The 23,961-nt window shown below is 51.7% G+C and overlaps 11 protein-coding genes across 11 annotated transcripts; 4 read left to right on the top strand and 7 right to left on the bottom strand.

Moving 5' to 3' along the window:
- Nucleotides 1–151: 151 nt before the first annotated feature.
- Nucleotides 152–3,974, top strand: BCR37DRAFT_379310 (uncharacterized protein). Its single transcript, XM_040869232.1, has 5 exons — nucleotides 152–1,541; nucleotides 1,580–1,805; nucleotides 1,844–1,913; nucleotides 1,953–3,072; nucleotides 3,114–3,974. The coding sequence occupies exons 1-5, from the start codon at nucleotides 531–533 to the stop codon at nucleotides 3,768–3,770; spliced, it is 3,084 nt and encodes a 1,027-aa protein (XP_040725857.1). The 5' UTR covers nucleotides 152–530; the 3' UTR covers nucleotides 3,771–3,974.
- BCR37DRAFT_379306 (uncharacterized protein) lies at nucleotides 3,852–4,266 on the bottom strand. The gene has a single exon (XM_040869231.1). The coding sequence runs from the start codon at nucleotides 4,122–4,124 to the stop codon at nucleotides 3,897–3,899; it is 228 nt and encodes a 75-aa protein (XP_040725856.1). The 5' UTR covers nucleotides 4,125–4,266; the 3' UTR covers nucleotides 3,852–3,896.
- BCR37DRAFT_379304 (uncharacterized protein) lies at nucleotides 3,862–4,951 on the bottom strand. Its single transcript, XM_040869230.1, has one exon. The coding sequence runs from the start codon at nucleotides 4,863–4,865 to the stop codon at nucleotides 4,272–4,274; it is 594 nt and encodes a 197-aa protein (XP_040725855.1). The 5' UTR covers nucleotides 4,866–4,951; the 3' UTR covers nucleotides 3,862–4,271.
- A 322-nt stretch (nucleotides 4,952–5,273) lies between these two features.
- On the top strand, nucleotides 5,274–6,956 carry BCR37DRAFT_346858 (ferric reductase NAD binding domain-containing protein; the record flags this gene model as incomplete). The annotated part of the gene is made up of 3 exons (XM_040867722.1): nucleotides 5,274–5,635; nucleotides 5,671–5,850; nucleotides 5,891–6,956. The coding sequence occupies 3 exons, from the start codon at nucleotides 5,274–5,276 to the stop codon at nucleotides 6,954–6,956; spliced, it is 1,608 nt and encodes a 535-aa protein (XP_040725854.1).
- A 10-nt stretch (nucleotides 6,957–6,966) lies between these two features.
- On the bottom strand, nucleotides 6,967–8,586 carry BCR37DRAFT_346816 (WD40-repeat-containing domain protein; the record flags this gene model as incomplete). Its single annotated transcript, XM_040867721.1, has 2 exons — nucleotides 6,967–7,186; nucleotides 7,226–8,586. The coding sequence occupies 2 exons, from the start codon at nucleotides 8,584–8,586 to the stop codon at nucleotides 6,967–6,969; spliced, it is 1,581 nt and encodes a 526-aa protein (XP_040725853.1).
- A 396-nt stretch (nucleotides 8,587–8,982) lies between these two features.
- BCR37DRAFT_346668 (vacuolar ATP synthase proteolipid subunit 2) lies at nucleotides 8,983–9,626 on the top strand (the record flags this gene model as incomplete). The annotated part of the gene is made up of 4 exons (XM_040867710.1): nucleotides 8,983–9,048; nucleotides 9,090–9,102; nucleotides 9,171–9,360; nucleotides 9,407–9,626. 4 exons carry the CDS (start codon nucleotides 8,983–8,985, stop codon nucleotides 9,624–9,626), a joined length of 489 nt encoding a protein of 162 aa, XP_040725852.1.
- Nucleotides 9,627–9,724: 98 nt separating this feature from the next.
- Nucleotides 9,725–10,977, bottom strand: BCR37DRAFT_409909 (nucleotide-diphospho-sugar transferase; the record flags this gene model as incomplete). The annotated part of the gene is made up of 2 exons (XM_040872164.1): nucleotides 10,886–10,977; nucleotides 9,725–10,790 (listed from the first exon to the last, which is right to left on the bottom strand). Exons 1-2 carry the CDS (start codon nucleotides 10,903–10,905, stop codon nucleotides 9,725–9,727), a joined length of 1,086 nt encoding a protein of 361 aa, XP_040725851.1. The 5' UTR covers nucleotides 10,906–10,977.
- Nucleotides 10,978–11,349: 372 nt separating this feature from the next.
- BCR37DRAFT_379298 (uncharacterized protein) lies at nucleotides 11,350–13,888 on the bottom strand. The gene is made up of 2 exons (XM_040869229.1): nucleotides 12,285–13,888; nucleotides 11,350–12,234 (listed from the first exon to the last, which is right to left on the bottom strand). The coding sequence occupies exons 1-2, from the start codon at nucleotides 13,824–13,826 to the stop codon at nucleotides 11,764–11,766; spliced, it is 2,013 nt and encodes a 670-aa protein (XP_040725850.1). The 5' UTR covers nucleotides 13,827–13,888; the 3' UTR covers nucleotides 11,350–11,763.
- Nucleotides 13,889–14,077: 189 nt separating this feature from the next.
- Nucleotides 14,078–20,966, top strand: BCR37DRAFT_398375 (P-loop containing nucleoside triphosphate hydrolase protein; the record flags this gene model as incomplete). The annotated part of the gene is made up of 3 exons (XM_040871753.1): nucleotides 14,078–14,323; nucleotides 14,361–15,737; nucleotides 15,774–20,966. The coding sequence occupies 3 exons, from the start codon at nucleotides 14,078–14,080 to the stop codon at nucleotides 20,964–20,966; spliced, it is 6,816 nt and encodes a 2,271-aa protein (XP_040725849.1).
- BCR37DRAFT_379294 (uncharacterized protein) lies at nucleotides 20,946–22,175 on the bottom strand. The gene has a single exon (XM_040869228.1). The coding sequence runs from the start codon at nucleotides 21,893–21,895 to the stop codon at nucleotides 21,038–21,040; it is 858 nt and encodes a 285-aa protein (XP_040725848.1). The 5' UTR covers nucleotides 21,896–22,175; the 3' UTR covers nucleotides 20,946–21,037.
- Nucleotides 22,176–22,229: 54 nt separating this feature from the next.
- On the bottom strand, nucleotides 22,230–23,922 carry BCR37DRAFT_379292 (aminopeptidase I). Its single transcript, XM_040869227.1, has 4 exons — nucleotides 22,820–23,922; nucleotides 22,750–22,773; nucleotides 22,618–22,708; nucleotides 22,230–22,574 (listed from the first exon to the last, which is right to left on the bottom strand). The coding sequence occupies exons 1-4, from the start codon at nucleotides 23,897–23,899 to the stop codon at nucleotides 22,300–22,302; spliced, it is 1,470 nt and encodes a 489-aa protein (XP_040725847.1). The 5' UTR covers nucleotides 23,900–23,922; the 3' UTR covers nucleotides 22,230–22,299.
- Nucleotides 23,923–23,961: the final 39 nt, after the last annotated feature.

The following is a 23,961-nucleotide window of genomic DNA, read 5'->3' as shown; positions in this document are numbered from 1 at the left end:
CTGTAGCCTTGTAGGCATCCCCGCATCTCCCCCTTCTCTGCCTTTGCTGCATCATTGATCCTGGTGCCCTTGTGTCCGTTTCTATCTTTTTGAACATTTCATGGACTGTGAAGCTTCAGGGCCAAATGCACTTCCAGGGCCTTCCATTTGCACCCGTCAGCATCAGGCCATCAAGACCACCAGGCTTGTCATCTTCATCTGCTCAAGCACAGTACCACGCTCTCCCTCCACCAGCCTGCACCTTGATTCCAGCGCAAACGCCCTCACAAGGCATTCCCTCGCTGTGGATTTCGCCTGAACACGGGCGCGCGGGAAGGGACACCACAAGCGACAGGGAGACCATCAATACACCCATTCGTTGCTCCCTGGACAATACTGGCTGCGTGACGAGCAGTGAGCCCTTCTCATCCGTGGCCAGAGGTAGAGCCTCCTTCAGTCTTGTGGCATTGACAACTGTGTGAGAGGCGCCTGAGAGCACGCAGCTTTGTGGACTTGCACATCGGTACCAACAACGAAAGAGCAGCAGGCGCATGGCCAGGAGAGCGCAGGAGAAGACACAGCGTCTGTTTCTGGACAAGACAGACGCAGAGAGGCACAAGCAGAGCGCATTAGGTACCGACAAGCGATCACTATCTACACGAGCTGCTCTCCCAAACACTTCGCCCGCCCACACGCATACACCGACCCCTGAAGCGACGACTTCACAAAGAGACAAGCAGACATCCTCCCGGCTTGCCATATCTTCAAGTGAGCAGAAGCGATCAGATATTCAGCATCTTGACCCGCATCCAGCGCAATTGCGAAGCAGTGAGGCCATTTACACACAAACACTCTCAGCCAAGTCAGCAGTGGACAGACTCGACGGGCGCGGCGAATACACGACCTCTCCAGAGGCTGGACGTGTCTCTCCGTCTGCTGCTCAACACATCGTCGTACGTATACCACAGATCCACGGCACTTCAACCAAAACTCAGGCGCATACATCCACTACGAGCGCCACTCCCCCGAGCAACGACTTCTACGCCAACGTCAACGGCAATCACAGTGCCAGGCAACTCCAGGAACTTCACGGCGTTTCATCTCTAGAGGGCCAGTCGCACGAGGAATCATCTATGCCAGTTGGGTCACAGTCAAAGATCACTGCGGGCGTGTCGCCTTTGCGCTCATCCACCTCACGCAAAGGTCACGGGCACGTACGTTCCAGCTCAGAAAGCCGTGTGCCGCATCGTGCTTCCTTTCAGGATCTCCTCGCTACATCATTTTCAACCCAGCCAGCTCACCACTCACCTCCGCAAGAAGCAGCGGTGCCGGTAGTCTCGAAGCCTGTCAGTCATGAACGCAGCAACATTGATCTGAGACGATCAAAGGGCGTAAGGCTCGGTGCCTGTCCCTTTGAGACTACACTGGCACAAGCAACACGTCGGATACCCTATGGCATGGCTGACAAGCCTCTGATACTTTCAGACAAGCTGGCCATGTCGTACACGCTCACTGCGGACGAAGATGCTCGATTGAGTCAAGAATTGATTGCCCTATATGAGGTGAGGCCTCCTTTGAGAATGCGTTTGCTGACCTCTAGACTTTGCTTCCATCTGACGAGGGCATCAGAAGCAAGCAGGCCTTCATCCACAAATTGGAGCGCCTCCTGAAGAGCGAATGGCCAGGCAAGGATTTCACCGTTCACGCTTTTGGATCAACTGAAAATCTGCTTGGCACTGATACGTCTGACTTGGATGTATGCATCGTCACATCCTGGAAGGGCTTCGCTACCCAGACATGCCATCTGTCAAGCTTCATGCACCGCTGTAAGTCCTTCATTTACGAGTTTCGATTCTGACTGTAGCTGGCATGCAGAGCGTTGTCTGTCGAGCTGGCGCAAAAGTGCCTGTCGTGGCAATCTATGACCCTGAACTGTATGTCGCTTACAAGGGTTTCCTCTGCTAATAGCACAGAAAAGTGGCATGTGATATGAACATCAACAACAAGTTGGCACTGCGCAACTCAAAGCTCGTGCGGACCTACATGGAGATTGATGTTCGTGCTCGTCAACTTGCTTACTTTGTCAAACACTGGGCCAAGTGCCGTGCTCTCAACGACGCAGTCTGCAATACCCTCACTTCTTACTCCTGGGCGCTACTTGTAATCAATTTTCTACAGGTGCGTCAGCCTCCCGTACTTCCATGCCTACACAGCTGGCCGCATGATACGATACCACCATTGCAAGGCATCGATGTGTCCTTTGCTGATGATGTCCAAAAGTTCGGGCTCAGCGGCTTTGGTCGCCACAATCATGAATCAATAGGCGCTCTTGTCTTCGGCTTCTTTCACTACTACACATATTTATTCAACTACCCCGTCGCAGTGGCGTCTGTGCGAAGTGGAGGCGTCGTTGAGCGGGCTTCAAAGGGGTTTGCACCGGACCAGCTGTTCGGCATCGAAGAGCCTTTCACAACATCAAGAAACCTGGGTAATACGGCAGACATGGATTCGCATCGTGGCATACATCTTGAGCTTGCTCGAATACATGAGTTCCTCGCCAATGGTCGCACCTTTGAAGACGCTTGCGAGCCGTACGTCTTTAGAGGTCCCAAGTCAAAGCGCTATCAAATTCATCCTCAAGCAAAGTCAGGAAACCGCAGACAGGCGCACATGCTACAGCAACCCCGATCACATGGTCACATTGGTAGGTCTGGCTTCTACCAGCCTGGCGCCGGTCAAGTCAACTACCAAACAGCCGATCCAATGACAGACTTTGGCTCCTTCAGACATCACAACCCCGAGTACCACGCGGGAAACGGTGTGCCCATCGAGCACTTGCAGTTCTTGCAGTCTGCCTTCCCACTGAGTGTACAGTACTACCAGCAATTCGCTCACTTACTCAACAGCATGCCTCAAGAGGAGCATCGCTCGTACTCTGAGAGAAGGAGAAGTCAAGAAGTATGGAGACGTCGGCAGCCTCTACAAAACCTCAGCGAGCGACAGCATCAGCGCCAATCGAATCAGCAAAGGCAATCCTTCCACCAGTCAGCATATCAACGGCAAGACTTGTCTGCCCAGGGACTCCAAAATCATGTGCAGTGCGCACCACCCACCAGGGACTTTGAGCCATCAAGTCGGGCGCCCTCCCTCATCCGCCGCAACCTTTGCTCTACTCGCTCGACAGTGGCAATAGTCAACGCACGCCGAACCCCGCACAGTCACTTAATGGGTACCTTGACCATGTCACACAGTTCCAGCGAACAGTGAGTCTTGCCTACTGCGATGCACTCGTCCAAAATCTTGAGCCGGCGCTGGCGCCTCATCAGGCAGCTGGGCATGTCTCTGCAAGGCATGGGTCGGAATGCTCCGATACGACCACAGCGAGTATGACTCGTGCGACCTCGTCTCGAAGCTCGCCGTCCAGTTCAGGGCAGCACTCCCCGACCATCTCGGCGTCAATGCCGTACATGGACACAGCGCAATCCGGCGAGCGACTGCACATGTCAAGTTTCGAGATGCCTGTCAGCTTACATGACGTGCAAGGCCTGCGATCGGCATCCCTCGCAACAAGTTCGAGCTTCGATTATGCGTCTGCCGTGCAGCACAAGAATACAACAACCCCTCCGAAACGTCGAAGCAGTCATCCACAAATTGCCGCGCTCACCCCTGCGTCGTTCCACTCGTTCTCGAGCAAGCCTAGTTATGCGCGCGTCGCGTCTAAGCCATCGTCACCTGACGCACAAGAACGCACCACACCGCTCGTCAACTCGGTTCGAGCCACAGTGCAGTGAGCTGCATTCAGATGGCATTCCGTCTATCGTGTCCGCGGCTCCTTGGCAAAAGTCTATAATGCACCGACGCTGGTTGTATTCTAACGGCACTTGAAGATCATGGCACACACAACACCATGATTTCAATCATAAAACGACAAAAAAAAAATGAATGTACGACAAATGCGAAAATATGACACAAGCATTGCACAAAGTTCCTTCTCGTCTTGTTCTGCGTTTTGTTCCTTCCCTCTGCTTTCGAATCCTAGAGCTCTGATAACGAGGCAAGCGTTCTCTGTGACTTGCGTCCAGACTCAAGTTTGTTAGTCGTCTCATCTGAAGTGCAATTGTTCGTGGACCGACAAGACACAGCATCGGCCATCTAAGCACCTGAGCTCCTCAAAGTCAATGAAAAAAAAATGAAAAGTGGATCTTGTAGCGAGCGAATAGCGACGATCGCGTATGTAGGGGGTTTGTGCCCCTTTTTGTAGGAATTCCTTTGTGCGGTAGACGTTGTGATCATCAGTAGCTGAGCTTTGGCCTTTCACGCAGACCAGCAATCTCAGCAGCGAGTCTCTCGAGACCAAGATGGCTGAGCATTTGATTTGCGGCTCGCAAGTCTTCTGCATACCAAGACATGAGCAGTTCCTCTGTCTGTGCAGCCAGCTCTTCGACTTGCGCCTGTTGCGCTGCGGCTTGTTTCTGTAAAGCTTCCAATTTTGGGCCTTGGCTTACTAGCGCTTGCGATTGCTGTAAAGTCGGCATCAAGGAGGTGAGCTTGATGACTTGCGATAAGTTGTCTTGCAGTGAGTAGATTGCTGGGCGCTGGGCAGTCACAACGTTGAGCTTGGTTTCCGCCGTTTCCTCGGTATCAAGACCCGCCTGTTGCTTCGATGCGACCTCCAACAGCTCCGGATATTTTAGGAGCGAAGCAGTAAGTAGAGCATTGATGCTGTCATCCTGCTGGCATAACTGGGCGACGGAAGCCTGCGCAGTGCTTATAGAGTGCGTAAGAAGTGCTTCATCTTCTTCTGAGAGTGCCTGTGCCTCTAGTTCTGCAATACGACCTTCTAGCTTTCCAATGTGAGACCGCAATAGCATATTTGTATCTGCCATCAGCAGCGACCCACTCAGATCAGACTGTCCAATATGAAGTGTCGTTTCCTCCACATGGAGGATCGCGTCTAGTTCTAATTCTAGTTCTAGTTCTAGTTCTATAAATTCGGCTGGGAATTGTCTACAGCCAACACCTGGCATCGAACATTAGAGTCTACATGTACATACAGAGTCAGCAAAGGCTCGCTACTTACAACTTCATCTCTTGGACCATATCTCTGCTGGAGACCTTTATATAGGCTTCTCCTTTGCTTGGCCATCATATTGAAAAGATGGGTCAAAGCCATGCACCTGAAACGTACGATGCGTCGGAGGACCCCAACTGTCGCGACTGTCCTAGATTTCGCATGAATCTGCACTGTCTCCATCAGACACTACACATCTATGTCGAGGCTCAACGTAGGTGTCATGTCCATCAGCCAACGGATTGACCGTTGGATGATCAATGAGGGGGCGAACCGCTTCTTCGTGGCCTTCTTCATCCTCGTACACATCCTCGTCTTTGGATTCAGTACCGCCAAGTTCTTGTTGAAGGATGACCAAAAAGCAGCGCGTACTTCCATGGGGTTGACATATCCAATTGCCAGGGCCTCGGCGAACGTGCTTCTCTTCGATGTGGCGTGCATCCTGTTGCCCATGTGTCGCAACCTGGTTTCATTGTTGCGCAACACACCGGTCGGGTCTATCCTGCCGCTGGACAAGAACGTCACGTTCCACAAGATTGTAGGCTGGTCCATCGTCCTATTCTCTTGGATACACACAATTGCTCAGTATGTCTCCGATTTTCTGAATATGCTGACTTTAGCTGGGTCAACTTTGCGAGACTTTCAAATGCTCAAGGTCTGGGTGTCAAGGGCTGGGCCCTACTCAATTTTACCACAGGTCCAGGTGTATTGGGAAATTTGATGCTCATTGTGCTGATGGCCATGGCCTACACTGCGCTCGAAAAGCATCGACGTGCAAATTTTGAGAGGTTCTGGTATACGTAAGTGATTCCACTCATTGTTACCTTGCTGACAATGAAGCCATCACCTTTTTACAGTCTTCTTCCTGCTGTGGTCTTTTCACGGTTCGTACTGCATGATCACCCCTGATCGAGCACCATTCTGCAAGCAAAGCAGCTCTTTTTGGAAGTTTTTCCTTGCTGGCGGTACAGTCTACCTTGCAGAGAGGATCTTGCGTGAGTATCGAGCGACACGAGGCACATTCATCTCAAAGGTGATTGCTCATCCGTCGCGCGTTTGCGAGATCCAAGTCAAGAATGCTGGGTGCAATGCAAAGGCTGGGCAATACATCTTTCTTTGCTGTCCCGAAGTATCGATTCATCAGTATCATCCCTTCACATTGACGTCAAGCCCTGAAGAGGACTACTTGTCAGTCCACATCCGTTGTGTCGGCGACTTTACTTCTGCTTTGGCTCGCACGCTTGGTTGTGACTTTGGCGAATCGGAAGGGCCAAATGACAAGAGCAAAGCAAGACAGACTAGAATCGTGGCAAGTAATGAGGATGCCAGACGACGAATCTTGCCCAAAGTGGTCATCGACGGACCATTCGGCAGTGCAAGTGAAGATGTCTTCAAGTTTGAGACAGTCATGCTTGTTGGTGCAGGCATTGGCGTGACTCCATTTGCTTCCATCTTGAAGTCCATCTGGTATCGCGTCAACTATCCCAAGGAGAAGACTAGACTGTCAAAAGTCTACTTCTACTGGGTATGTCGAGACTTTGAGAGCTTCGAGTGGTTCCAGTCGCTGTTGCTGGCGATTGAAGAGCAGGACATTGGGCATCTGATTGAGATTCACGCGTACCTGACAGCCACGATTCGACCTGACGATGCCGAGAACTTGTATTTGCAATCAACTAACGGCTCGGAAGTGGATGCCATCACTGGTTTGCGCTCCATGGTCAACTATGGACGTCCGCCGTGGGATGACATTTACAAGTCGTTGGCCAAGATTCATCCTGCAACGGATGTCGGCGTCTTCTTCTGTGGACCAAAGCCACTTGGGCATACCCTGCACCTGAAATGCAACGAGTACAGCACGACTGGACCCGACGGGACTCGCTTCATCTTCTGCAAGGAAAACTTTTGAGCCTACCTTTCTAGCTTTGTGGTATGCCAATTTCATAACCTAAGATGACTTCTGTTGATGAACCATCCCAGCCTCTATTGCCGCTTGTCGAAAACGCATAACGACAGCTGTCATCCACGTAAAGTTGTGAAATAATGCCTCCATGGTGGCCTGGGACGATCAAGAATGGCATTCCCTTGGTCGTGGGTGACGACTGGAGATCATACAACCTGACATTGTCATAGGAAGCGCTGTATGTTAGCAAAACTCAGAGTCGGTCGAGGAGTTACCATAGCAGAGATCGCCCGTTCGGCATCGATCTGACACTCGAGACTGGACCACTGTTATTCGGCATTTTGATGACTCGTCTACCACATCGTGCACTACCCAGTTCTGCACCAAAGTTGCCCTTTCGCATGCTGAACTCCTCCACTGTACCATTTCGACGACCGCAGTAGAAAAATTCGCCATCATGAGAGAAGCACGCACTGAGACACCACGGTGGTGTGCCGCGAGGGACTGGTATCCGCACAATTGGATCTTGCCGCCTTCTGTCCCATAATGAAAGGGTGCCGTCGACGCACGCCGTCAAGAAGATCTGATCTAGTCCGTTGTCAACAACCACGTTGCTCGCTGTGCTTGTGAACTCATCGCCCTCGACTTTGATAGTCGATGCAGGCTCCACTGTACCATCCACTATCTTGGGCGGCTCTGTTGTCGGTAGCACAGGCTCCGCGTCGTCATCTTCATCAAACAACGGATCAAACGAATTGGTAGAGGCAGGGCTGTGCCGCGCTTGTCTGCTTGGCAGATCCTTTTCGACGTCCTCCATCTCCTCCTCCTGCCCTTGATCCGCCACCAGTGGAGCTCTATCAGCTTCGTCCACAAACACTGACTCATCGAGAGCAGCTGCATCCGGATTGCGCACAGCAATGGCCGAGACTTGGCCAGTCACATCATTTCCTGCTGCAAAAGTGCGTCGAATCTGACCGGTCTCCATGTCCCAGTCATGCACTCTCTTATCCCAAGAACCACTCAACAAGCTGCGATCATCTCCTGAGAGCTGGAGCACTGAGACTGGTCCAGTGTGGCCACGCATGACATGCAAGACGCGCCCTTCTTCAACTCGTACTGCCTGTAGATTGATCGCACCAGATTGGAGTCCAGATAAAATCCAGAGAGCTTCGCTGTGCACAGCCAGGCAATGAATTGGAGAAATTTGCTTATTTGTGAGCTGTGAAGATGGCTTGCTGAGCAATAAGGCATCGGCTGATTCAGGAAGCTCTTCGTTCTTCCAGTACGACAAAAGGACGCCAGCCTTTTGGACACTGTCCACAAACGGATGCCGTTGAGCCACCGTCAATGGCAACTTGCCTGTGAGGGTTTGATGAAAGTCGTACTTTCGAATATAGCCATCTTGACCCCCTGTGAAGAACCAGCGTAGGCCGCGCGACGTGACGACGCAATTGACCTGAGTTGCTTGAGGAGCTGCAATAGTTGGAACAAAGTCGTACCACGAGCAGCTCTCGGCTCCGGCTTGGACGGGAACAGCAGGACGTTCTATGGCTGCTCGATTTTGAGCTTGCGGTTCATCTGCTTCCTCCTCGTCCTCCTGATCTTCTTCTGCAACAGGAGACCGTGACGAGCGCATTGAGCGAGAGGGAGCAACGGACTCTTCGTCCATAGCATCATCAGAGTCGTTGTCTGAGCCATTGGCAGCATCCTCTATTCTGGCATCCTCTTGCTTTGAGACATCAGCTTCCTCGTCGCTGCCAAAGTCAAGGTCCATAGAGTAAGGGCAGCTGTAGCTATACGGCTCAGTAGCAAGCTGTCCCCAGATGCACACAGCAGGTACAAGGATCTGTGCGATTGGGCGAGTGTGCAGCTCTAGTAGTTTAGTTTGAGCCTTGAGCCAGTCTGTGTAGTTCTACAGTTGCTGTCTACAGTCTACAGACTCTACACCAGAACTAAAACTAACCCTACGCATTGACGTCGACGGCTAGAAGACACCAAGACAAAACCAGGCAGAGTCGTCGCACAACTCGCCATGTCCCTCACAGAGTACTGCACGCCCTATGCGTCCTTCTTTGGATTTGCAGGCGTCGCGTCCGCCGTATGTCGATCCATCAACCATCAAACACTGCTAATTCACAGATGATATTCTCGTGTATGTGCATCTCTTGCGCGCATCAAGTGCCGCATGCATACATCAACCAAAAACTGACATACTTTTAGCCCTAGGTGCAGCATATGGTACAGCGAAAGCGGGAATTGGTATTGCGGGTATTGGCCAATTCAACCCTTCCCTCATCATGAAGTCACTGATCCCCGTGGTCATGTCTGGTATCATTGCCGTCTATGGTCTCGTCATGGCTGTCCTCATCTCTGGAGACTTGTCACCAACAGACAACTACTCACTCTATAAGTACGTTGAAGTTTCACGCAACATGATCGTATCTAACATGCAACAGTGGATTCGTACATCTCGCAGCAGGTACCTGCGTAGGCATGACAGGTCTCGCGGCAGGCTACACCATTGGCATCATTGGCGACGCCGGTGTCCGCAGCTTCCTCGAGCAACCGCGTATCTTTGTGTCAATGGTGCTTGTGCTCATTTTCGCCGAGGTGCTCGGCTTGTATGGCCTCATTGTGGGCTTGATTCTCAATACAAAGACAACAACCGAGTGCTAGGAAGAGATTGCGCATGGCATGCCTTTTCTTATAGAGCTATGTACGTTGAATGAGGGTTTATGTTTTGTTCTTTTCGGGGTGACAAGCAAGCTTGTGGCTCACATGATGATTTGAGGGGTCTCGACGTTAGCGCCGATGGTCTTGTGAGGCAGCACGCTCGAGCCGTTCATGTAGACCTCGTCTTTGACTGTGACATCGTCACCGAGCACACAGATATTCTCTAGCCGGCTCCAACGACCCAAGACAGAGTGCCATCCAATAATAGAAGATTTGACCCAAGCGTGATCCTTGACAGTTGAGCCATCGAGCAAGACACATCGCTGCAACCGAACGCCATCGCCAATGCGAACATTGGGTCCAATCACGACGTTGGGTCCAATTCTGCAGTTCTTGCCAATCTTGGCGGAAGGATCAACCAGGACGTTGCCGCCATAGACGAAGGATTCCTTGGACAACTTGTCTGCTGACCGACGAGCTAGCGAGGTGAGGTAAAGACATGTACCAGACAAGAAGTCCTTGGGTTGACCAACATCCATCCAGAAGCCTTCAAGATCAAATGTGTGGAGTTGCCCATCAGCAACCATGGCGGGGAACGTCTCCTTCTCGATCGAGGTAGGCTTGAGTTCGATGCGGTTGAGGATGGTCGGATTGAAGATGTAGATGCCGGCATTGATGCGGTTGCCCACAAACTCGACTGGCTTCTCAACGAAGCGGTCAATGACTGTTGAGTTGGCCTTGTGCACAACAACACCGTACTTGCTCGGCTCATCCACCTTGGTCACGATGATCGTACCCTCTGCGCCGTGAGACTTGTGGAAGTCCACCAGCTGTTTGAAGGGATAGTCGCAAATAACATCCGAGTTGAGGACAAAGAAAGGCGAGTCATCCTTGCCCAAGATCTCGCCAGCCAACTTCAACGGACCCGCTGTGCCGAGGGGCTCTGTCTCGACGCTGAATGTGATTTTGATGTTGTAGAGCTCTTCGTACTGCTTAAGGGCAGCGACCATGATCTCTGGGCGGTAATTGACAGCGAGCACGATATCTGTGACACCGGCTTCAGCGAGCGCCTCTACCTGATGCAAGATCATGGGCTTGTTGCCAAACTCGACAAGAGGCTTTGGCAGGGTCAATGTCAAGGGCCGCAGACGTGTTCCGAAACCGCCGCTGCATAAATTGCGTTAGAAGCAGGTCATTAGAAGGAAAGAGAGACGCGTCCTCGGGAGGACATGCGCGTCTGTTTCGGTGAAAAGACTACTTACACGAGAATAAGGGCCTTCATGATGATGTGAGATGCTGGGGTAGAAGAGAAGCGAGTGGCCGGGGGTCTGACTAGAAGTGGTGTGTTTGTGTGTTGTACTTGGGCTGGTGAATGGTGAATGGGCTGCTGCTCCCTGTGCCGACAAACAAAAATCTACAGATGCAGACAGGAGAGTGCATTCACTGGCTTGGGAGATGCAGATGCTTTCATGTATGTCTACGTGTGTCTTCCTGCAGCTCAGCGGGCTCAGGCCAAGCTCCTCTTCTTGTACAAGGCGCTTGCTCTTCTTCTGTAAAATGCTTCAAATGCACGCCGGCTAAAACAAAAATCGTGCTCATGGGAAGATAACAACCTTGGAAGGCTGCTTTGTCGAGGACAGCCTGGACAAGCAGGCTGGAGAGAGGACAGAACACCTTGAGAGACGTCAGTAAATGCTGAAAGTGCACAAAACACACGGGAAATGGGACAATCGAGGGGACCAGGGTTTGTGTTCAAGCTCAAGCAGGCAACACCGAGGTCACACTGGAGGTTGCATCCGGAAGCGTTGACCGCCGGTGCTGAACAATGGCCTGCGAAACACGATGAAAGTCGTCCACATGTTGGTCGCGTAGCTTTTTTAGCAAGTTGCGCAATGATTCGCGGTAGGCCTGTTTCTCGGGAACCGTGGTGAAAACTGCGGGTGTCGCAGAGGTCAGTTCCACGAGAATTTCATCATCTAAAAGGAAAGTGGTCAGCGTACTCCTTCATGAAGAAGCTCCTTATTCCTCCTCCATCGTTCTTTGCTGTGCACCTCAATCGCTTTGGTCATTGTGAACTTGCAGGAAAACAGGGGTTGTCAAGAATACGACAAGGAGAAGCAAAAAAGAGGGAATCTTGGGCTCAACCTGTCATGACAATCTTTTGAAAATGCTGCGCCGAGCAAGTCGCTACCGAACAGGTTCCGCCAAGACACTCGGCCTCGCAAAACATCTTTTCGTGGTTGATCTTGTGGAAGTAAGATTTGGAACGAAAGCCAGATGACACTGTGCGAGGAAATTCTTGGTGAAACTTATACGATTTGAATTGGTGAAGCGGCGAGATGTAGCGCGATGGGTATCCATTCGACTGCTGAGGTACCTGCTTTAGTGAGTCAATGGCATCATTCGCCTGCTCTGTTGAGCGACCGGGCAACGTGGTCTGAGTGGGTGGTTCATTAATGGCAGTGTCCTTAGTCAAAGGTGCAGGCTGCGCTGCTGGTCTGGTGCTCTGCTTCGTGTTTTCGACAGGCTGAACCACATTTGTCGTGACTACAGACGCCGGTATTGAATCGAGCGTCGACTTATCGAGCGTCGACTTACCAAGCTTTCGGAGCTTGTTCGGCGGAGAATTCACCACAAGCGACGCATAAGACACAGCTGCACGGGATCAGCCTGCTGCGATGCTTGCTGAGCCAGCTGTCGCTTTTGCAGCTCTTCTGCAGCTTGTTCAGGCGTAAGTGTCGGGGAGTTGGAGTAGATTTCTGCAAGGCTCAACCCTGGCTCTACCCTTTCTGGCTCACGAAGGTACTTTGTTCGCCGCTTGCTTGGCCGAGGCGGCGATCCAGTGCCATTCATTGACGACGAAGCGTGGTTTTGAGGGATCTGAGCAACGCGACCTGGCCTGACATTGGCAAAGCTTTGTCCTTGAAGCGCCTGCGCAGACTTGAGAGCTTTTTGAGCAGCTTCCACTTGCTCGCGGAAGCCGCCACGCTTGTTTATCAAACTGTTGATCTTCTCCTTCAAGTCTTCCTGAACTTGCTGTGAAGACTCGATGATGTGATCAATCTCGACACGCTGCCTTGAGATATCCAATGCTTTGGCCTCGAACGCGTTCATCTCGAGCATGAGCTGCTCAACCTGTAGTTTGAAGGCGGCTAATTGTGTGGTCGCGTGGATCTCTTCCGTTGCGAGTTCTGCGCGTCGGTTTTGCAGCTCGTTATCTTTGCTCTGAAGAATAGTGAGCGTCCGCTGTTGCATGTAGATTCCCCGATCATTCTCATCTTGTTGCTGCTTGATGGCTTGCAAGGCCTGTTCATTAGCCTGGAGAAGCGCCGAGAAGTCGGGTCGTGGAGAAGGCTCCCTTGCTGTTTCTTCAGCGTGCTCCTCAATGTTTGTGTTTTGAGTTGTATGGGGCGCTGAGTAGTGGCCATTTTGCATGTCTGGAGCACGTCGTTTCCGCCTTTGTCCCTCGGAAGCTTCACCGATAGTCAACATGGCTTTGGCAATGTCCGGCACAAGCGTAAATCGAGGCTCCCTCAATGGCTCATACCGGGGCATAGCTTGTTCGGGCGAACTTGGTGCTGAGTGGGGTCCAGCCATCTCCAGCGCTTGCTCTTCTTTTTGCTTGATGGCAGCCATCGCTGCAGCAATCTTCGCTTCCATCGCCTTCAATTTTTGTTCTTGTTCAATCCGAAGTGCTGTAGAAGCAATTGAGGCATGACGATCAGCCGCGGCTTGCGCTTGAGCAGATTCATCGTCAGATGCGTCACTATCGAGTTCAATTACAAGCGTAGAATGTTTCATAGAGCCCAGCTTGCGGCCTTTACCATTCTCCGATGCAATTGTTGACTTTGGCGACCCTGTGCGAGGTGTAGGAATAGCACTACCAGGAAGCGACTGTAGTTGTGGATGTATGGGCGGTGTTTTAGTCTGCGTACGCAGTCCAGGTGGGATCACAAAATCCATTGACTGAGCCCACCCTGCGACAGGGACAGGCGGTAGCCATGGCTGGGGAGGAAACGCAGATGGCTGCGCTGCTAATGCAACAGGAGCAGACGCTGTCTGAGCCCGTTGTCCTTGACGATGGGCGGCTTCCTGCGTCCCGCTGCTCTCGAGTATCTCGCCATCTTCTGCGTCTTCTTCCCTCTCCCGCTTCCGCTTAAGGGAGTCCATTAGCTTTTGACGGAGCATTGCAGCCACCTCCATGATGAGCTGCTGCCTCACTTCCACAAACGGGGCACACTCTCTCTCTTTTGTGTGGTCGTGGCTCCTTCATGAATTTCTCTCTCGCGCGCAACCAAAAAGGCAAAGAAGAGAAGAAGCCAAGTAAACAAAACACACACACACACGCGACTGACTCGCAAAGAGACGTGGCCAAGCTCCTCCTGGCCTGCTGGATACGCTCGCTACTTCATAGAATGGCTACTGATTAATCATACTGTCTGCAATCTAGAGTCATGGCAATGAGAGGAGCCGGGCAGTACGCACCAGGGAAGGCGCATAAGCTAAACAAATCAGTCGGCTCCTTCTCACCCTCGTTCATCAAAGTCGCAGCTGAGCAGACACCCGCAGAGCTCGCACTCGAGGCTGAATTTGGCGAGAAGCGATGGGTTTGGGTGAAGGATGAGAAAAATGGCTATCTGAAGGCATGGGTCGTACGAGATGAGGGTGACCTCCTTCATGTGCGCTGTACGGATGACACGGTATGAAGATGTCCCGGAGAATAAGGCTAATACAAAGGACAAGACAGTCAAGGCGACGGAAACCGACAAGGTTAACCCGCCCAAATTTGACCGAGTCAGTGATATGGCCTCTCTCACCTATCTCAATGAGCCCTCAGTCGCTTTCAATCTACAGGCGCGCTTCCAGGCAGATGCCATCTACACTTACTCTGGCCTCTTTCTTGTTGCCGTCAATCCCTATAAGCGCCTGTCCATCTACAATCAGGACAGCATCGACCTGTACAAGAACCAGACGCGAGACGACTCGAAGCCGCATGTCTTTGCAACATCTCATACGGCATATCGCAACATGGCGGAAATGCATGAAAATCAAGCGATCCTCGTCACGGGCGAATCGGGTGCTGGAAAGACAGAAACAACCAAAAAAGTCATTCAATTCCTTGCTGCCATCGCCCAATCGCCAGCAGATCAACGCAGGCACGATGGTAATCTTGAAGAACAAATCTTGCGTGCCAATCCCATCCTCGAGGCCTTTGGTAATGCTCAAACTGTGCGCAACGATAACTCTTCCCGTTTCGGTAAATTCATCCGCATCCACTTCAATGAGCACGGCTACATCTCCGGCGCCAACATCAATTGGTTCCTGCTCGAAAAGTCGCGTGTGACACAGCAAGCGTCGGGTGAACGTAACTACCACATTTTCTACCAGCTTCTCGCAGGTGCATCGCAATCCCTCAAGGATGAACTGCTCCTTACTGGATCCGTGCAAGACTACGCGTACCTCAAGCATGGTCGGGCTGCCATACCAGGCGTCTCGGACAAGTACATGTTTGAGGAGCTGCTTGGTAGTTTCAAAGTTATGGGAATCACAGAGCACGAGCAGAAGCAATACTTCAAGACAATTGCTGCCATCTTGCATATCGGTAACTTGACTGTCGCTGCAGACAGGGCTGATCAAGCGCGATTGGTAGACATGACCCAAGCTGAGAAGCTCTCTCACTTGCTTGGCATTCCCGTTAAGGAGTTTACAAAGGCTTTGCTGACTCCACGCGTCAAGGCAGGCCGCGAAATTGTGACACAGGCCAGGACTGCTGCACAGGTGGAAGCCAGTCTTGCTGCTCTAGCACGCGCGTTGTATGAGCGTACATTTGGTGCCCTCGTGGACCGCTTGAATCAAGCTTTGTGCAGCAGCGATGGGCTGCTCGCGCATGACCAGTTCATTGGAGTCCTTGACATGGCAGGATTCGAAATCTTTAAGCACAATAGTTTTGAACAGCTCTGCATCAACTTCACCAATGAGAAGCTTCAGCAGTTTTTCAATCACCACATGTTTGTGCTCGAGCAGGAAGAGTATGCCAGGGAGCAAATTGCATGGAAGTTCGTTGATTTTGGTCTCGACCTGCAGCCGACTATTGAGCTCATTGAAAAGTCAAATGTAAGTGTCTCAACTCTGTTTTCCCACTAACATTAGCCTATTGGTATCTTGAGCTGTCTCGATGAAGAGTGTGTCATGCCCAAGGCAAGCAACAAGACATTCACAGAGAAGCTCCATCAATTGTGGTCGAAAGAGTCCAATAAGTACCGACCTTCCAAGTTTGCTGGCGACGGCTTTGTTTTGACGCACTATGCTGCTGATGTCGAGTACAACACGACTGGCTGGCTAGAAAAGAACAAGGACCCTCTCAACGAGAATGTCAGCGTCTTGCTCGCAGCGTCTTCAGATACCTTTCTCGCGGCACTTTTCGAGGATAGTGGCGAATCCAAGGGGCGCGTCAAGAAGGGTCTCTTCAGAACCGTCGCTCAGCGCCACAAGGAACAGCTCGCTGCGCTCATGACGCAGCTGAATGCGACACAGCCGCACTTCATCCGTTGCATCATTCCCAACCACGAAAAGAGCCCGCGGTTGTTTGACTTTGGTCTTGTGCTGGATCAACTGCGCTGCAATGGTGTCTTGGAAGGTATACGAATTGCTCGCACAGGATTTCCCAATCGGTTGCCCTTTTCCGAGTTTAGACAGCGCTATGGGATCCTCGGTCCTGTTATGCCAGAGGGGTTCATTGAAGGCGCCAAAGCGAGTCAGAAGATCCTAGAAGCACTAGCCCTGGATACCTCTTACTACAAAATTGGGCTTAGCAAAGTGTTTTTCCGGGCTGGCGTTTTGGCAGATCTTGAGGAATCTCGGGAAGCAGCAATGAAGGCACTTGTTGCCCAAATCCAGTGCCGAGCACGAGGTTATGCTGTACGACGATTGACCAACAAGCGCTTGCAACGAAAAGGCGCTAGTGAGCTGCTCAAGAAGGACTTTCGCACATACCTCAAGATGGCTGAATCGCCCTGGTGGCAGTTGTTCATCAAGATGAAGCCAGTCTTGACGGCGACACGCTCAGACAGGGAAATGCGTATGCGCAGTCAAGAGATTGTCAAGCTTGAAGCGCTTGCCAAGGAGAAGGAAATCGCTTCGCAGAAAGCGATGGAGAGCATGCGTCAGGCAGAAGCTGCTCGTAGAGAGCTCGAAGAAGCGCTTGCAGCCGAACGCCTGACAGCAGTTGATAAGGATGCTCTTTACGAGCGCAGCAGGGCGCGCGAGACAGCTTTGCAAGAAGAATTAGACATCGCTATGGAAGATGTTGATGCGCTCGAGGCGCGCTGTGATCAACTCATGCAAGTCAAAGCGGAGCTTGAAGCGCAGATGGAGGGACTTCGTGGTGATTTCGACCAAGGGGCAGTCATGACTGAACGTTTGTTGAACGAGAAACTTGCTCTTCAGAAACGCTTTGAGGAGCTCGAAGCTTCGCTCCAAGTGTCTGCAAGTATGAAGGATGAGCTCGAGGAAGCCCGTCTTTCGAAAGAGCTTGCCGTTAAAGACTTGCAAAGCAAGATTGCGTCCAACGACTTGGTCATCGAAAAGCTCGGCCATGATCATCAGATGACCCTTCAAGATCTTGAGGGCAAACTCAAGAAGAGTACGTCTGTTCAAGCACAACTCAAGCGTGATTTGGAGGCAGCTCAATTGAGTAAGAAAGCTGCCCAGCAACAACTTGATGAGCTGGTGCAATCTGTGGCTGCCAATGAGGTGCTGCTTGGCAAGAAAGACAAGGAGTTGACAGAGCTGGCAAGGATGGCACGCGAGAAATCGACAGAGCACGACAAGGCGCTCGCAGAGCTGAGTACCGAACGCATTCAGCGGACTTCCCTAAGCGATACTGTTGCCAACTTGCAGTCCGAACTAGCAAGTCTTGGCAATGCCAAGAATGCCATCGAGGAAGAGCTGGCAGTCCTGAAGCGCAACAGTAGCAAGACGGAAGAAGTCAAAGCACTGGAGACTAAACTTGCCTCGGCGCATTCCGAACTTGAATCATTCAAAGCTTCAGAAAAGAAACAAGGGCTGGAACATCGACGTACGCTCGAGAGTAAGGCTCGCGAGAGCGAGACCCATCGCTTGGCTGTGCAGCGCCTGGAAGTCATTAATGCCAACCTTGTCAAGCAGATGGCCAAGAGTCGACAAGAACTTCTAGAGAAGGAAAAGGCGCTGGGAACGCTCCAAGATTCCAAGGATGCCCTAGGTCTACAGCGCGATCAATTGCAAGCCCGACTGCAGGGTATAGATGTCGCCTCAACTGCCGTGGATCAAGTCAAGGTAGCGTTGCAGCGTGAGCTTCATGAAGCTCAGCAGCTTGCTCGAACCTCACAGGCTAAAGCAGCTCAGGTTGATGTGGAGAAGGAACGTTACCGGCGTGAAGTGCTTGATGTGAAAGCAAAGCTCGAGCAGCTTGTGCTGGAACGCAAATCAAGGGAAGTGCAGCTTCAGAAGCACACTACACAGCATGCATCTCTTGCAGCTCGACTGCAAGAGGCAGAACGTGAGCGCGATGCAGTCAAGTCGAACCTCACGCAAAAGCAGGCCAAGCTCGATCGACTTGATCGCATGGACGAAACGCTTGTTGCAACGCAGGTTCGCGACGCGTTGCGCGAAAAGGAAGTGGCTGAGACTGCGCTCGCCAAGGTCAAGACGCAGCTCGACGCCGTTGAAAATGAGCTTGTCGCTCTCAATGGGAGGAAGACACGCTTTGACAAGGAGCTGGCTGATCTCACGCTAGAGCTTGAACGGGAGCATCAGTTGGCCAAAAGTGCTGAACGTATGAACGCCAAGCTACAAAGCCAATTGACAGATTCGCGGACCCAATTGGAAGGTGAACGTCAAGCGAAAGCAGCCGCGCAGTTGCAAGTCCGACAGCTCAATTCGGCTTTGGAGACCGCAAATGGCGACTTGAAGGAGCGGACCGATCAAGTCATGTCACTCTATCGTGCTGTTAGCAAGACTGACGAAGTTCCGACAGATTGGGCAGGATATAAGGCCAAGATTGCCACGTCTGTTGACCTCGCCAAACAGTTGCATGAAGCTGTGCAAGCACATAAACGCTCTGAAGCAAGTCGACAAGCTCTTGAGCAGCAACTGGCAAATGTCAAGAAATCGCATTCTGACATTGAGGAATTCGACAAGAAGCGCAGCCTTACTCGATTGCAGGCAAATGTGGCGTCTCTCGATGTCCAGGCATTACCCAACAGACCCTCCTCTGCTCCCTGGACGCCTCCTAGTCAGGGCACGCTGAGTCCAAGCCGAAGTCGCACAAATACGCTTGCACGCAACTTTGAAAATGTTGAGCCACCGCGCATGGGAGGAACCTATCCATCTGAGGGGACTCGCAAGCTGCAAAGCGAGCTTGAAGCACTGCGCCGTCAATTGGCGGCCCTTGAAGCAGAGAAGAGGCAATTATTGAGGAAGACTCCTCAAGGCGAGCCGCTAGACCCTATTGCTTTCGCAAAGCTTCAGCGCGAAAACAAACGCCTGCATGAGCTGTTGGACGACAATGCAGATCAGCTTGATGCCATGGCAGATTCACAACGAAATGATCGAGCATTCCTGAAGGATCTCCAGACCAAGTCTATGCAAGAAATTGAGTCAACCTTTGCCACATTGGCTGATGAACGTGTGACCATGACACAAGCACAAAAGAAAACCATGTCTGAGCTTCAGACAGCAAAGCAGAGTATGGAAGCGCTGACCACGAGTAAGAAACAGTTGAGCCGAACGGTAGAAGCACTTAAGCTGGATCTGGAGCAGCAGATTGCGTTGCGAGAGCAGGAAGCCTCAGTCGCCACTCAGCTTGAGAATGAACTGAACGATCTGGCTCTAAAGCACGAGACTGAGGCGAGTCGCAGCAAGGAGCTCGAAGATTCTGTCCGTGTGTTTCGACAGCGCGCCGAAGAGTACTACAGCCGACTTGAGCAAGCCGAAGTGACTGTCATGAAGGCTTCTCGCGCCGAGCAATTTGCAAGAAAGCAGTGGCAAGAGACGGAAGAAGCGCTCAAGGCTGCCTTGCACGACAGGACTTCTCAAGATGCCTTTATTGCCAATCTGCAGAAGCAGGTCGCTGAGCTGGATGAGAAGCTGGAGGATCATCAACTTGAGCTGGCTGAAGCATCGGCTCACCGGTCACGTCTGCAACAAGAGGTGACGCAGCATCGAACAGCACGCTCTGCTGAGCTTGAGGAGCGAGATGTATCAGCTGAGCAGACCCGCAAAGCGTATGGAAGAGAGCTCTCTGCATTATCTGCTGAACTCGAAACAGAGCGTATGAGTGGCCTTCGTTTGATTGAAGACAATAAGGCCATTCGGAGTCAGCTTGAAGAGTTGCAAGCAAAAGCTTCTGAGGATGCTCTGGATGCGGCCAGTCTCGCAAAGGAAAAGCAGCGTATGGAGAATAAGCTTGGTGATTTGACCAAAGCCTATGACGAGAGCAGCGCTGCGCAACGTGATGCTCAGAACCGATTGGTCAATATGCTCTCTGAGCTACGGTCCTTACGAGCTGCAAAGGATGATGCTGAATCGGAAGCAAAGCAGCTCTCTAATGACAAAAAACTGCTCGAGCGTCGTCTGAACGACTTGCAGCAGGAATTGCAAAACGCCAAGTCAGACACACGTCCAGCCTTGCGTGACCAAGCTGCCGAGCTAGCGCAAAAAGAGGATTTGCTGAGTAGGCTGACGGAACGCGTACAGCGTGCAGATACAGCGGCTCTGGAAGCTCAACGGGAAGTCGGACAAGCACGGGATGCGAATGTCAAGTTGCACCGCCAAAAAGCCGCGCTTGAGAATGAAAAGAAGGAATTGCAGCTCAAGCTGGTTGATTTGGAGACGAGGTCGTTCACCAGTGCTCCGAGCGATCGTGCATTTCTAACAAAACGCATCCAAGAGTTGGAGGAAGAATTGTCGCGCCAGGCAATGGCAAAATCTGAGGAATCGCGTTCCCTGCGCAGTACGGATCGCAACATTAAGGAACTCGAAGCAATGTTGCAACGAAAAGCGTCTACTGAGCAGCTTTTATCACAGCAAGCTGCTAAAGCAGAAGCCAAGATGCAAGCCTTACAGCAAGATCTCGAAAGCTCAAGGGATTCAGATGCCGCGCACCAATTGCGAGCAAAACGAGCAGAGCGCGAGGCAACGGATCAACGTGAACGTGCATTACGGGCAGAGAAGGAGCTCGAGAGGCTTCGTTCACGGGCAGAAGCAGCGAAGAACTTGACGAGGCAGAGTACACTTGCGACGGGTGGACCCGGTGCGAGGCTTTCAATCGGAAACCGGTCAATGCTGGATGCGAAGCGTTGAACTATATAACATTGTGTATAGGCAGGAGCATGGAATGAATCATTGAATAGTCGTTATGCAGCTGTGTGGACCTATCTGAGGTTTGCAAAGACGTCGTCTGTGGGCTTGTAGCCGATCCTTTCGGAATCATTGGTGCCCTCCCACGACATGGCACCATGCATAATGACAAGACGAAGCCAACCCGCAAAGCTTTCAAGACCCAGGGAAAGGTCCTTTGCTGCCCGTTCACTGTCCTCGACGGGGGCGTATTCAATCTTGTAGTCGCCAACCTGTTTGAACAGCTCATTCGGGGAGAGGACGGTGGATGCGAAACGTAGCGTTGTGTTGCGTAATTCTTCTTCCTTGAGGTTTTGGAAGGCGGTTGCAACGAATTGGCCGACTTCATGCTCAGTCGTGATGGCAAAAGGTCGATCACCTGTGCCAGGAATGCGAGCCGTCCTCTTTTCCGTGTCGGCTTGGAAGAGCCATGCAAGTGCAGAATCGAAAAAGCCCGTGTAGAATTGCAGCGAGTCAAGACCAATTTCCTTGAGGGTTTGAGCAAAATCAGCTTTCCCCTGCACGAATGCATGGAGATCGAGCTGGTCGTGTGCTTGGATGATGTCGTAGTCGACGCCAAAGTCATTCGACACGAAGAGCTGCACGCCAGCAGCTTTTGCGGCTTTTGCAAGGGTTGTTTGGAGGTCTGCCGCGAAACTCTCCATACCGAGTGTATTGATGACGACTTGAGAACCTCGCAACAGATCGGTCAATTGACTGTCTGAGCTGTAATCAGCAATTGCCAGCTTGGCTCCCTTCTGTGTGAGTTCGGCATCCGTCTCCTTCCGACTCAAGACTGTCACCTGAAAGCCCCGTTCGAGGAGGGCGAGGGAGATTTGACGGCCAATCTTGCCGGTACCACCAGCGACGACGAACTTTGTGAATGCAGGCATTGGTTTATCTTGTCAATGTAAAGAAGAGCTGCAATTGATGAGTTCACGGAGGGTCTGAACTGCATCTCTTTATAGACATCTCTCGAAGCTTGTATTTGTCAGGCGGAAGTTTGTAGAATGCCCAGGAGGGTGGATTTGTAATGGGTGAGCATTTCAGATGGGCAAACACATGCTTTTGCGTACAGGGGAAGGGGAATAGTCAAGCCTTGTCGTGATTCAAGGATGTCAAGAGGTTCAAATACACGTGATGTGTTTTTGGAACATGTCTCATGCGCCAGTCGTGCTGCACGTTAGCGTTCGGAATCCAATCTATCCGCTCATTTTAAAGTCAGTCAGCGGGAGACATGCCAAGCAAATACTTCTAGTCAAGGGCTAGAACTCAAACCCCTAAGAATACCCTAGCTCTAATCCACAGTGACAGTCCCCTCGACATGCTCGAAATGCCTGAAAAATCCCTCAAAGTACTTGACTCCCAATCCCGGATCCTTACTACCCGTCGTCGCTCGAATCGAGTGCATGGCAAGCTGTGGAATACCAATATCAATTGCACGCATTCCTGTTTGCTTTGAGAGCATGGGGCCAATGGTTCCACCGGACCGCGAATCATTTCGAATCTGGAAGAGTTGTAGGGGCACGCCTGTTTTGAGGGCGATTTGCTGTGCAATGGCCTTGGAGGGTGCTGTCGATTAGCTAAAGTGTCTTTGTGGTGACGGAAAAAATACCATCTGTTGTCATGTGTCCATTTGGGTCGCAACTAATGACGGGCCCAACATTGAGACGGGGTGCCATGTTGAGTTCATAGGCGCCAGCAAACTACATATTAGCCAATATTCACAAGATCCAAGGCAACGCACGTTTGGATTGACGGCGTGGATGTCCTGGATGGAGATGTCAGCTTATATTCGGATTGAGAGCATGCTTTACGTCTGCTGAAATGAAGAAACTGCGAGCAAAGGTCATTGCAACGAGATTCTGCAACGGTCGCTTGTCTGTGTTGAGGACATCCACAATGCGTTCAACGGTGATGGGGATCGTATTGCCTGCTGCACCCTGTCGTAGGCCAGACCCAATTTCTTCGTCGTCGGCAAGGTAGACCATGGAAATACATCCTGATTCTGCCAAGAATCGTGCATCTTGCGTTGCATTCAACAAGGCTTCCGCAGCAGCGTAAGAGCATAATTTATCATCACAGCGAGGAACACTCAAGAGTTCCGCATCGAGACCAAACGGTTGTGCTGGCTGGAAATCAAAGAGTTCCAATTCGAGGTCTGCGATTTGCGTGACTTGAATGTTTAGTTGTTTTGCAACAGCAGCAAGGAGCCTTGGTGCATGATTGCTTGTTGGATTGTTAATGGGCGCATTGCTAGAAAGCGCATTGAATTGTGCTTCAAGCGACTGGAGGGCAGATTGTTCCTCCAAGCCGATGATGGGGGTCATGTTGGTTTCTGGGTTGAAGGGAGGTTGACTGGGAGCACCGAAATGAGGAGCGAGTGTTGGGATCTTTGCGACTGGGTACGGTAATCGGACGAGGTGCTGCTTGATGGCGCCGGTGGCCTTATCAGTGACGAGGACACGGCCTGCGAGTCCCAAGTCACGATCCCACCAAGTCATATTGCCACCACCTGCATAAGGTGAGACGCCCAGCTGCAAGTATCCCAAACTTGATTTCTTGGAGACTGGCTTGACGCGCATGGTGAGGGCATCGATATGGCTACCAATCAAGGCAACACCCTTACCAGGGCTATACTTGCGCCCGACCGCAAATGCAACGAGGGAAGAACCGTTACGCGTGAGGTAGTATTTACCACCTGGTTTGATGATGGCTTGCCAGTCATCGCGTTCTGCGAGGTGTGTGTAGCCTGCGTTGTTGAGTTTGGTGGTGTAGTGTGCGACTGCGTGGAAGACTGTGGGTGCGTCGTTGAGGAAGTCGAGGAAGCCTTTGCTGTGTGTGTCTTTGGCTGGGTCTGATGATGGTGCGATGGCTGGCTGCTGCTTGACCTGCATTGTCGTGGTTGGATGTAGTGTAGTGTAGTGTAGTGGAGTGGAATAGTCGCAGTCGCAGTAGA

The sequence above is a fragment of the Protomyces lactucae-debilis genome (genome assembly GCF_002105105.1).
Source record: "Protomyces lactucae-debilis strain 12-1054 chromosome Unknown BCR37scaffold_8, whole genome shotgun sequence".
NCBI classification, from domain to species: domain Eukaryota; kingdom Fungi; phylum Ascomycota; class Taphrinomycetes; order Taphrinales; family Protomycetaceae; genus Protomyces; species Protomyces lactucae-debilis.
The sequence above is the reverse complement of the archived record's forward strand: the minus strand, read 5'-3'. Positions and strand labels throughout refer to the sequence as shown.